This window comes from Pagrus major, chromosome 8, assembly GCF_040436345.1.
Source record: "Pagrus major chromosome 8, Pma_NU_1.0".
Lineage (NCBI taxonomy): Eukaryota > Metazoa > Chordata > Actinopteri > Spariformes > Sparidae > Pagrus > Pagrus major.
In genome coordinates, this window is record NC_133222.1 from 17,113,540 (window position 1) to 17,126,915 (window position 13,376).

At 41.7% G+C, this 13,376-nt stretch overlaps 1 protein-coding gene across 1 annotated transcript; it reads right to left on the bottom strand.

Moving 5' to 3' along the window:
- Positions 1-8,892: 8,892 nt before the first annotated feature.
- On the bottom strand, positions 8,893-13,098 carry cdkn1bb (cyclin dependent kinase inhibitor 1Bb). The gene is made up of 3 exons (XM_073472788.1): positions 12,268-13,098; positions 11,892-12,022; positions 8,893-10,550 (listed from the first exon to the last, which is right to left on the bottom strand). Exons 1-2 carry the CDS (start codon positions 12,710-12,712, stop codon positions 11,907-11,909), a joined length of 561 nt encoding a protein of 186 aa, XP_073328889.1. The 5' UTR covers positions 12,713-13,098; the 3' UTR covers positions 8,893-10,550; positions 11,892-11,906.
- Between the last annotated feature and the right edge of the window lie 278 nt (positions 13,099-13,376).

Here is a 13,376-nt window from a genome sequence, read left to right on the forward strand (position 1 = left end):
TTTTACACATAAGATGATGAAAATAATCAGCTGACTTTCCTGAATGCTAAAGAACCGTTAAAGAAACAACATGACCTGTTGTATTGGTTGCATTTCAATAAGATACAGCAGAATCAAGGCAGCACGTACCATTCATTCCTGTCGTAGCCCCAGTTTGGTCCCGAACTTCTGAGTCTTTTAACTTTCCTTACCAGTCACTTGTATGTTTCAACTGTTGAATCTGCTAATTTTGCACTGGAAAGGTTGTGTTCAAACCCATTATTGTGAGCCGCCATTGGTTTGGTTCATGTTGTTTTGACCTGCATCCTGATGTGTTGACTGTCAGGGGAAATAATACAGTAAAAATGGTTGCCATTTTACATTACAGTCATTTATTTTGACGGTAATTTAATTAATCACGTAAAAGTTACTCCGACAAATCACTTTAGAATAATAACAGATCAAAGGCCCAATTATTTTGGGCTTACGGCCTGCGACTTTGCTCTCATCAGTATCGTTTTCAGATGCAGCGGGCTGCTGTACATTAACTAACCAGCACTAGACAGCAAACAGACCAAGTTAACAATTAGCTGGTTAACATAGTGGAGCATTTAGCAGCTAAAGGGCCACATATTTCCCCGAGGAGTTGGTGGAGACCAAAACAAAGCTACAAGTAGAATTTATATTCGGCCGTATATTGACTTTATATGATGATGATATGTCAGCTTGCCTCCAAATGGCAAAAAAAAAATATCAATGAATGCAGGTCTAAATTCTTTATTTGATTACTTATACCATCTTTAAAATTACTTTCTACATTATATTCCATCATTTTATCTTTGACTGCCGCACTTCTAATTAGGTCACCTCTTCCTCTGCCATGTTTTAGTGGCACTCAACTGCAGAATTAGAGCCACAAGCTTTTAATCTTGATGAATTAAACGGTACAGGATGGAAACCCTCCATATTTCGCATTTTATTTTGCTGATTTTCTGGAAAATTGGTTTGCAGCTTTAAGATTACTTAACATATCACTTACATACCAATTCTTCACTAAATAATTGTTACCATAAAAAACAACAGGTTCATTTTATACCGGTAAATATTTAAATTTAAACACGCAGTATGTCACTTCTGCCACTAGGGGTCTCTCAATCAAAACAATGAAAACAAAAGGCGTAGTTTGATGACGCTGTGAACTACAATGGGCCGATAGAAGCTTTTGTCTAGTAACACTCAACGACTTCCTTCTTCACTCTGACGCGTCATCTGATGTTTCCCTGGAAATGATAGCGACAGGCTGCCAAATGAAACACACCCTTACCTTAAATAACATCATTGATTTCTCGAGGTGGTTCGAACATTATTGGAAACATTTAGGATCAGATATTTGAATATGCCCATTAAATCTTTAAAGATAAACATTAAACATTTTAATTATCAAGTCATGAAGATAGGACACATCAGAGGAGTTGTGTTGTGTCCAGAGATAAACAAAGTCATATGGGGCTGGTGGAGTGTTGGGCTTAAGATCCAGGAGACCAAACGGCAGTCCAGTCTGTGGGTCATGCCATGTAACCATGATGGCCTGTGTTTCTCACATGTCTCCTTCCTCATAATTCCCTTTGCGACCCACAAAAAAAGTCACATGTCACAAAAAAAAAACTGCCAAACAGGCTCAGCTGGGAGGCCGTGGCTGGTGAGCGGCTGGTAGTTGTCAGGCTGTGCGGTCGTGCCTGCCCACCGTGGGGGTGCTTGGAGGCCACCTGTCTAGAGAGGCCCAGGCATGTAGAAGCCCAGCAGTGCTGTATGAAAGCAGATATGGGTCAACAGGTGTGCGTGCATGTGCATGTGTGTGTGTGTGTATGTGTGTTTGTACTGTGTCAACCAAGATTGTGACAAACAATGTCAGCAGCAGCTGATGCCAGCCACTCTGTCAGGAGTTGTCCCTAAATAGCGAAAGCCGGCAGTTGCCTGGAGGACAGTTGTTGTGGCTCCTTGCCCTCCCCCCTGTACCTCTTTACCACAAAATATTTCACATTCCCATTTTTGGTCTTCAAATGCAAAATAGACTGTTCCAGTTTATTCTGATTGGCTTGGTCTGGCTGGAAACCATCATAAAACACCCAATAAACACACACACCTGTGATCCCATTGGAGTCGTGTATTCATGTGCCACCAAAAGAAAAAAACCCGGCTCATTCAGGAACTGAAAGGGAGTTCCTCAGAAGAATAATGTAACAGAATTATTTTTGGCGAATGTAAAAAAGATTTTACATCATTTTTATGATTATGGTGTGTAGGCAGTTTGGTATGAAAGCGGGTCTACCAAGGTTAAGCTTGAGCAACAAGAGACATGAGCTATTCATGTTGGGCCTAACAGCACCTCTTAGATGTAAAATGAGTGTTAAGCCCTCGTATTACTTAAGTATTGACCTGGTTTCCATGGTTTCTATGTTGGAAATGCAGTAGTGGTAAGGTTCCTCATCTTAAGTGGCCCCACAGTACATGGGGCTCTGTTTTCAGGGACCTCTGTGTCCCCTTATCCCCAACTCAGAAAACTTGTTTTCTATGCAGCCTTTCACAACAGCAACAGATACAGTACGCCCTTTGACCCCTTCCCTATTTGGTCCAAGCAGGGCGACATCACCCCATGGGATAATAAATCAACCAGAGGCCAGGAGGTTAGATTGACCCCCCGTGACCTTTGGCCTTAAGAGATTTCCTTCAGCCATATGTCTGTGGCGCACCATGCCCCACCCCTCCCCTGTTCCAGAGGAAAGCTCCGCAGCCAAGAACAACAGCACAAACCGGCACCGTTCAAATCCAAAGATCCATCCGAGCTGCTCAGTTTCATATCCCGGGTCCAGCCAGCCATAGAAACCCCTCCCAGGGCTGGCTTTGCTAAGTGTGACTGCCGCTAATGTGTTGTTACGGCTGCTGCAGCTTTGAACCGAGGTCGGAGCACACTTTGAGGCGGGGTATGAGGTGCGGCAGAGGGGGCAAAGGGAAAGCTGGCTATGTAGGTCATATTATTGGGGACTTTTCCCCCAGACAGGGAGAGAATTCCTGGCTAGAAACTGGAAGGACTTCAGTGGTGTGCTGGGGTTTGGCCCGCCGAGGCAGAATGTTAGGCATGGTGGACAGCTGCACCACGGAGCTACTGTAAGAGCGAGAGGGGGGCCGTTATTTCAAAACAACACAGACGTGATACACTGTACAAGCTTTGAACGTCAGTCTGGTGTTATGTTTCGATTTGCAAAAGTATTTTTAATTAGAAAAGGGAAGTGAAAACAGAACATGAACATACAGTCTAAGGATTACTTGAAAAATGTGCCAAATATGGTTTTACTATTACTGACTTCTTATTCAATACGAATTCTCTGAAGTGATGAAAGAAGAATGAGGCTCACCATGACAATCCTGATCAACCTCTATCTAGTCTAATATGTATGGTAGTTTTTTGGATTTGACTGAACGAGAACAGTAAAAGGACCTGTGTGTGTGAATCAAAGAACTAGCTTTAGATTTTATAGATGCCTCCCCTCAGTTCCATTTAGAAAGCAGGGTCACCCAAAAACCCCAAAACAGCAATACCCTAATCTTCTGTGAGTGAAAATTGAAAACAGAGTGAAAAATTGAATATTGGGAAGCCAATGGACCACATCCACGGCTCTCCAGAAGCAGAGGTACGTTTCATATGGTGGAGAGTCTGCTTTTCTCATCAGGCCCTGTGTTGGAGAACATGTTCACTCATTCTTATGGCAGGAACCTTTTCAACACCAGAACTGAGAAGCCTGCAGTGTGGAGGCCCCACGAGCCTCCTGATGAGGGCAGCAGAAGCATGACAAAAAAAAAAAAAAATAGAATTACAAAAAAAAAAAGAAGTCTGGGTATATTCATGTGAAATGTAGGCTGCTTTATTGTTCATGAAAAGGGGAAAGTTGATGCATTTCTGGTCCCAAGCCAAAACAACGCTGAACACAATTTTCCCTTCCGTGTCACAGTGTTCCCTTGTCATTGGTTTGGACAATATGGCAGGCCGGCTCGGTGGACGGGATGTAATTTGATGTATACTGTGGTCAGTGTTGTAAGATGTATTTGTCTGCCTGGAATCATTGCCACATACACTTTCTGCGAATGTTACAGAAAGGTTGCATCATATGGAAATATTTAGCATCACGTCAAATTCACATCACATCCTAACACGCCCATACAGTCATCATCATGTGTGTGGGAAAGCTCTTCTAGGTGGCACGCAGCTACTGTGCATTACAACACTTATCACTGTGTCGCATATTATCTCAGAGAAAAGTTACATTTGGTTGCACAGCATTCATTAAAATTCTAATGTGCAGATTTAAGTCTCCACATGGACTTCACACAACACTCCAACACACTCACACACACAATTTGACTTTCATTGAACCGCTGACTGCAGCACAGTCAACTGCTATGTAACACTACAGTTACACACACACACACACAAGCAAAATCCTTATTGCTGAAATGGTTAATCCAGTGCCTCTTCCACCAGCCTGACCCTCAGAGGTCGAATTAGTCCGTCAACAAAATTAATTAGACACAATCACAAAAGATATCTTCTCTTGGTTTTACATCATTGTTCGTTAAATCAATCAAAAAATCTATTTGATAATTTACAAGATGTCAACTTGTGATGAGCATGTTTCACTTTCTGACATTTTATCAATGATGGAATGTAACTAAGTACATTTACTCAAGTACTGTACTTAAGTACATATGAGGTGCTTGTATTTTATTTGAGTATTTCCCTTTTCTACTACTCGATGCTTCCTCTCCACTACATTTTGGAGGCAAATATAGCACTTTTACTCCACTGCATCAATTTGATCATTTTAGTTACTAATTACTAGATTGCATGCTGCATCAGAGCCAAAATAGAGCATTTTTAAATGCATGTATTTTATTACATTAAAAAGAACTAATTCCAATAAAAAACATTTTCTTTTTTTCTTTTAAAGGTGAAAATCGAGTCTTATAACCAGCCAGGCTGATTAAGGATTGCCCCCTAGTATACAGTATATACGTACATGGAAATAGATATAATTTACTTTTACTTGCACTTTTGATACTTCAAGTACATTTAAAATCAGATACTTCAAGATTTTATTCAAGTACTATTTGTACAGGTAACTTTTATCAAAGTAATATTTTATAGACTAAAGGCTTAATCGATTAAAGAGAAAACAAATCTACATCCTAATATAAAAGGCTGGGAAAAGAAATCTGAGGTCTATCTGCTCTGCACAGATGTTTCAGCTGGAAGCTCTGCCTCTGTTTCTCGGCCAAATGCATCCAAACGCATCCTCGGACATTCCTGACGGGATTACTGGGCCAGGTACCGTCCACTGGTCAGGAGAGGGAGAGGGAGATAAAGAGAGAATGAGTCGGAGTGAACGTGCAGCACAGCCTGCTTGTTTTCACGTCTAGTGCTGCGTGCTTGAGCTGATTTGCCTTGATAAAAGATAAAGGCTCTTTGATAGGCTGCAGGTGCGCTGCTTTAATGAGCATTACCACCCAACCCCCCCACCCCCCCTTTTTTCTTCCCTGCAAAAAACGAACCACAGACACACATCTGCACATCTGTCATTCGATGCTCTGCAGCATCTCCCTAGCATCTCCTCCCCCTCCTTTCTGCCTGTCACTCATCCCCCAGACTCTCACACACATCTCACACACTCGGCTGTGTTTGAGGAACCGGAGCGACGTCAGAGCAGTCGCTGTTCAATGAAATAGTTTTCCTGTATTGATACAGCTTTCCCCGCTGACTGAGGGGATCCAACTGAATCCAATTGAGCTGTCCAAAAAAACATCCAAACCCCACCCACCAGGGGCATTCCAGGCAGGCTAAGACAAACGCTCAGAGAAACGGAAAAAAAAATACAGTAATTCAGATGCAATTTGGCCTGCTCTTGGCCTGTTAGAGGCACACTGGAGAGAGACAGAAACAGAGGGAGAAAGACAGAGAGAGAGGGGGATGTAAGGTGTTTGTTTGCGGGCACTTGCTTTCCCCTTATTCAGAGCCCGATGTGCCAAGGGAATAGCTCGATGACGTGGGTTGTGGTCTGGGCAGGAAACATGGGGAGGAACTTGTGACTTTATATTAAGTGCCGGGGCGGTTAACAGGAAAAGATAACCTGCTTCTGTTGATATAGCAAGGAAGTGTGAATTCTTGGCACATGCGAGATGTCGCAGAGAGGAACAAGCCGACGATGCCTTCCACATCTCTGATTGACTGGCTCACTGGAATTTCCTCGAGTTCGCTGTGGTTTTGTTTGGGTGGCTGTGATGGAGTGTTGCAGTGTTACAGGAATGCTTTCGGGGACATTCCTGCTGTAACAGAAAAGGTGTTGCTTATGCAAGGAGAGGTACTGTTGCATCACAGTGGCCGCACAGTGTGGAGTCATATGTGATCTCGTCTGTTGTCCTTTCTGTGCAGAGTACAAATAAACACTTGAGATTTTGATCGTACACACTCTGGATTGTGAAAGAATTGTGTAAAAGTTATTCAGCAGATACTCAGCCACTTCAAGAGAAATAACTCTGAATGATAAGGCATCCTCTGTCATCAAGGGGTTATGTACAACTCATATGCAGGACAGAAAAATATGCTTGGGCAAAGTTTCCATTACTAGAGTTCAGCTTTAAAAAATGATATGTAATTCATAAAGAAATGTGTCAGACTTTTACAATCAACATAACATTTTGCAGTCACCGTGTGTAATTATTACATCAGTGTGGTGAAATTATACCGCCCATTGCCTGAAGAAATAAGAAAATACCCATGTTGCACTTGAGTGATAACAGGGTGTTGACACCCCTCACATTACAGTACATGTACTCACTGTATAGATAAAAATAATGCTTTTGTTGAAAGTGCTCACAGGACACACACTCACACCCACCAGCACACACATTCATGGTTGGAATGATTACACTTCACCAAAAACACAATTTTCTGATGAGCTTGTTGTCATATGTTTAGCATAGCCTTTACATTGTGAATTATTTCCTGTCATGTAAGTTACACAACGGGTGCAGCCTACATTTTCTCGCAAACCGCAACCACATTATGCCTCAATGTATTTTTTTTTATTTTCTCGAAAATCCTAAAAGCATTTTTAATTGTAAAAAAAATCCCTGTAAATGTCATAATTACACCAAAAAATACTACATTTAAAAGCAAATTTGTAAGGATGTTTTTATTGTTAAAAAAATTATTTGCATATAGCATTGATGGCTTCTTGGCTGAAACACACTTTCTCCTCTTCTGCCTCCATCCAATCAGCCAGTCAACCAAACAGACACCCAGTCAGCCATTTAGTCAGTAAGTCAGCCACCTAGTCAAGCAGTCAGTCAGTCAGACACCCAGTCAGTCAGTCAGTCTGCTGTTTGGGCAGGGTGGAGGCCCGTAGACGGGCTCTTTGTCTGAGCAGAGAAGCCCCAGACACAACAGTGGCCGGCCCCGGCCCCTTACAATGGCCCTCCACACAAAGGCCCACACACTGGGACAATGGGCTGGGCTCAGAGTGGGGGTGGACGGCTGAGCTGAGGTTACCCACCTGCACACTTCAGGACCAAACCCCCCCACACACACACCACCATCCCCTCCTCCCCTCTCCTCACACACACACCTACACACAAGCAAAGAGCCCCCACCCATCCAGCTTTAAAGAGCTGCTGCAGGTGTCTTCCTGTGTCTGTGGCTGGAGGAGGAAGCAGGGGGATGCCGTGCAGTGAAAGCATTAATTTGGGTTTCACAGCAGAAGATGTGCCTTGACAGAGACAGAGACACATGTGTAGTAAAGTTACTGCAGGTCAAAGGGCGTCTAGACACGGATTAGGGCTCTGCTGTTGGTGTGCATCACTCACGAGGATGAGAATATTTTTTATGTAAAGGAAAATAAAATTAGAAGTTTCACTGAAGCAGTTAGGTGAGGTTGTGTATTTATTAGTAATATAATATATTTTTTAGGTTATCTGTGAAAAGATCCCATTTCTAAAAAATTACAACAAAAACAATAATCATTTAAACATATTTAAAATATAATATGTTGAATAGATTTAAATATATTTTTTAACCCTTGAATTTTAGATTTAATCAAGAGGTGCAAAAATACACATCCTAAGTTGAATGCAATTTCACCACTAGGCATAGTACATTTTACAAAAAAAACCCCTTCAATAACTTAAAAATAAATGTTAGAAACCTTCTTAGTGGCAAGAACAATTTAAGATGACAGCGTGATATGAAACACACCACACAAGACTGAGAAGTGAAAACACAGTCTGTCTCACTCCTCTCACACACTCATTTGGTTACACACACTCATCTTCACACAGACACTCAAAGAAATGCATACGCTACTGAGGCCAATGAAATAGTAAAAAAATATATATATTTATAAAATACAAATAATTAATGTTGCAGTGTTTTACCTTGTAGTTGAGGACCGTATTCTGAGCTCAAAGCACTTACATATATTTTTTTTTTTCCATGAGAGCCATTCCCATGATAAGTTACTGAATGTTACTGGCTGCAACAAGTGGTCTGCTTTCCCCGCTCTCCTTTTCATTGGATGACCGAAGTGTCAATCATCAGCCCGCTCAAAACTGGTGGATTCATATTGGGAGTGTCACTACATTGTACCAGGATGCCTCCACTCACACAGCTGCTGCAAATGCTCTGCACTTTCAAAAGTGTGTTTTGGACTTTAATAGCAACAGAAAATTTTGTTATATTTTTCTTTTGGTTATTTTATTAGAGAAAGCTTGGTATATGTAGATAAAAATGTGTGTGTGTGTGTCTGTGTGTATGATGGTAAATTTACACCAAGTGTAAAAATAAAAAAAAAACACCCACAAGTCAGATAGATTTAATTTTCTTTTTTAATTGATTGCAACACATTTTATAACCACACATTACAAAATGCACATCAAATATTTTATCAGGCTCAGTTTGCAACCTTATTGATAAGAAAAAAAAAAAAACTACCAAAAATATGCTTTTACAAAATAAGACAATTATAATAAAGTAAATGCCACTTTGGATAACCGTAATCAAAAACCCATTTTTTTATTCTACATAAAAAAAAGCTTGACATAAATAAGTTAGTATAATTTCTCAGTGTTTTTACAAAATTATGTACATAGGTACATTGCAAAGATTTACACAAATACACAGGCATGGTGACTGCATTTCTGAGACGAACTGTTCTCTCTCTCTCTCGCTCTCTCTCTCTTTCCATCCAGGTGTACACTGGTCTCTTTGAATATAACCCACACTTTAGGCAAATAAAGGGAAGCTTTTAGACGCTCACATTTGCATCCTCAGCAGGCTAACAACATTTGTGAACAAAAAAAAAGAGAAGAAAAAAAGTACAAAAACATACATGGAAATTTAAGTCAAGGTTATCACAAAGTAATACGATGTGAAGTCAATTAAAGGAGCACAGGTGGCGCTGGCAACCATACTGAAGCAACCATGTATTTGGTATTGTAGGACATTCAACCCTTTTCAGAAAAAAAACCTCTCTGAAGAGCATTAAGGCTGATGAAACAAAAAAGGAATATAGTCACAGAGAGGATGACTTTACGACACAACCTGTGCAGTTTGTATGGTCTTTGTCCTTCAATATCTGAGTACCTCACGACTCCAGAGGAAATCACACACACCTTCACAATGTGGCTGAGGTGTGCAGGAGAACTTGAGACAAAAATAGATCATATTCCAGGATACAACTGATGCTAAACACATCTATCACAAAATAAATACCGGGTGATGTAAAAGGAAGTCCTAACACAACTATTATAGATTTTTTTTATTGTGTTGATTTCCTGGGGAAATAGATCTTCTAGGAGAACCTGCACTTGGTGACACTGATGTGACCAGAGGAAGGAAAAATAAAACAACAGATGAGCTACATTTGTACCGTTCTTCACTGCTGAGTTAGGAAGATGACGAAGTGAAGATACACTGTTAAGAAACTGTAAGAAGCCATGATTTTTTTTTTTGTGTTTTAAATGTAGCAATTAGGGACTTTGTCAGAGTCACACTGCCTTTTTAGAAAAGAAAACAAAAACAGAACAGCATTTTGGAAACACGTATCAAAACTACACTGCAATTCTTCAAGTCAAATCAAAATTCACACCTTTTTACATAAAGGATCTGTGTTCAAATCATAATGCTTTTCTTATGTGCTACATATGGAGAGAAATAATATATAATATGTATATTTATTTACACACAGGTAGTAAAAAATAAGGAGCAAAAAAGGAAATCAAACCTAATTGCACACTGCTACATTGACTGCTTTTAGAGGCAGTAACTTTTTAAATTGAGTGCCACAACTTTAGTGTTTCTATTCAGTGCTTCAACAGCGTCCTCCCCCGTCTTCAGGAGAGCTGATATGTTTCTGATGCTGTGTAGTTCCTCTTCCAAAAAAAAAAAAAAAAAAAAAAAAAAAGAAAAAAATAATTCGGCCATCACTGAGGTTTCCCACATAAAAAGGGGAAATACATCTTCGGCTCTGTGGGGGAAAAAAAAAAATCAGATGAAAGAAAATAAATAAGAGGCTGCAAGGTTAGGAATAACTTATAACACTGAGCATCATGCATCACTTTCAGAATACTTTTGCAAAACAAGTGAGAATAGACAGAAATTTTGTGCAGTTTTCAGCTAGCAAAAATGGAAACTTTGAAAAAAAAGAGGAGGGTTGACTTGGGTCAGCATTCAAAAACATGGTGTGAAACATGTGAATACACTGAACACTGTCAGCTGAGCTGATGCAAGAGTTGGTTTGTTGGCTCATTCATTCATCTCTTTCCTGGATAGTATGTGTGTAATAATAGCAGGAGTGTGATTTTACATCAGCACTTGCACCTTCTTAAATCTTATACTTAAATTATTAATAGGATTTTTTCTTTATTCAAAAAAACGTGACTACAAAAGCAAGCATGCAAACAAAAATCTGATATATTTCAGCGTTTCTCCATCAAAACCACCATGTCCTTTATATATTTCTGTGTGTTCGCCATCTTTAAAAACACATCACAGGATTCCATGAATTAAAAAAAACACACACACTAAAAAGACAAGTTTGGGTGTTCACATCCTGCCATGACACTGCACATATTCCCCTCAGCCTTGGCCAGCAGGCACACTTGATTTCAGACCTGCACAGCTCCTCTGCACACTCTCTCCACCGGCAGAGACAGACGTGTGTGTTGTAACATTAGTGTGCAAAGTGTGTGCAGCACGCACGCACGCACACGCACACACACACACGCACACGCGCGCGCACACACACACACACACACACACACACACAGAGGGACCAGCCCCTTCCCGTCTCTGCTGTGCTCTGTGCTGAGGGCAGTGGCTGCTGACGTGTTACTACTACACTGTTGTTCAGCACACTTGTTGTTTACAGTTTAGTCGGTAAGTCAGGCTCGCCGCGGCAGGCAGCGGGGCTGTAGTAAAAAAGGTGCAAAAGTGCAGCCACGTTTCAGCTGTTTCTTACTCCTCTTGCATCCATCAGAGTGCATCGAAGTGCAAAAATACAAGCAAAAGCTTTGGTGGAAAGCTTTTGCTGGCACTGTTACTACTGCTGTTAAATGAATGGGGCAGTCTGACAACACCTTTGAGGTGCACACAGAAAAAAAAAAACATCGTTTCATCTGAGGTTGCTTCACATCGCCAAAATAAAACAATAAAAGCTAATTTTGCATCTGTCTTCTATGCAATCAACAGCTGGAAGAGAGAGGAGGGGGGGGGCGTACTCTGCGTTTTCTACTCTTTACGCAGAACTCCATTTAAAAAATGCACATTTTTAGAAAAGTCGCATCAAATCCAAAAAACACTTCCTTACCGTTTTTCCTCGTCCTCACGTTTGCCTCTTGGGACTGGTCTTTCTGGGTGTGTGTTCTGCAGAGAGGCTCCGGCTCGGACAACTAACTTCATCTGAGCTGGTGTGTGACCTCTTATTTTGAGCCGAGGTGTCTGCAAAAAGCAAAATGTAACCGTCAGTAAAAAAAAAAAAAAAAAAAAAACTACTAAAAAATAAATAAATAGATGTCGCGATGCATGTAGAGCTGGAAAAAATTTCATTGCGATCCCAATTTAGAGCTAATTCAAATTATAGAAATTGAGCGACATAAAGCCTGGATGTGTTGCAGCCCGGCTACCTGTTACATTCAAATGCACTCGGGTGAAAACAGCGCTGATTTGGGGTGCAAGTCTAGTACCGTGACATGCAGGTCTTTTCCTCAGCCCGGTGCACTGCTCCGTGCACTCCATCTGCCCGTCAGACCTGTCGCTGTCTTCGCTCGGAGCCACCACAACACAGTTATGATTCCCGTTTAGATCCACATTGTTATTCCCAGCAGAGCAGACGCCCTTCTCTTTCCGCGTAACCTGCCCGTTGTAGAAAGTCGGGACGTCTCTGCAATCCACTAGTTCCCACTCGAGCCTGGCGTTGGCCAGCGGCGTGTGATTGGCGAAGTCGAAGCCCCACTTGGCGGAGGCAGCCTCTTCCATATCCCGCAAATGTCCCTTTAAATCCCTCTTTAACTCTTCGTGATTCACCGAGCCGAACAGGCTCCTGCAGGCTGAAGGTTTCGGGTGATCCGACACCCGGGGGTCCGTCCGCTCCAGCGTCGGGCTCCCGTTTGATAGTCGAACATCTGACATTTTCCCCCCCCGAAGAAAGACGACAATTTGTTTTTGTTTTTTACAAAACAGCCGGGAGCGTCCAGTTTTTCACGAGAAAAAAAAAACAAAACACCGCTCAGAAAACAAGGGTTATCTCCTTGACGCTGAGCAAGATCCACAACGAGCGTAAAAACGGCTTATGCCATGCAGACGTCGAGCTGGAGACGGTGACGGCCGCGGTGTGGTGGAGCCCGGTGAAGTCTCCGCGGATCATCAAAACAAAGTGCACAGGAGCTGGAGCCGCTGTCAGGTCCGTCCGTAGTGAGAGAGACGGCAGACAAACCTTCTCAGTACCCAATATGGCGATTGAAAGATGTACTTGGGATTGAGAGTGGAGCTGAACTGGGGAGGGGGGGAGGAAAAAAAATGATTGACACACGGAGCTATTTAAATGCGAAGACGGACGCTCATTGGTCAACGCGCTTAAGCCCGCCCACTTCCTTAAGGTGGACCGGTTAGTTGCGACATCCAGGCAACGTCTGTGCACCAAGTCCACCAAGGTTTCATCCTCACGTTTAACACTGATGTTGCAGCAAAGAAAAACAAACTTTGTTTGAAGTGTTTCAACGCCACACTTCTTTCATTGTTGTCTGACGAAGCTTTTCTTTTTCAAAATAAAATATGTTGCATTTTATTTTTATGA

What these genes read in the sequence shown, in the direction of transcription:
- cdkn1bb (XM_073472788.1), bottom strand. Translation starts at nt 12,712, where the DNA reads ATGTCAGATGTTCGACTATCAAACGGGAGCCCGACGCTGGAGCGGACG. An exon ending in GAAAAGACCTGCATGTCACG is followed by an intron (nt 12,023 to 12,267) that starts GTACTAGACTTG and finishes TGCTTTTTGCAG; the next exon opens with ACACCTCGGCTCAAAATAAG.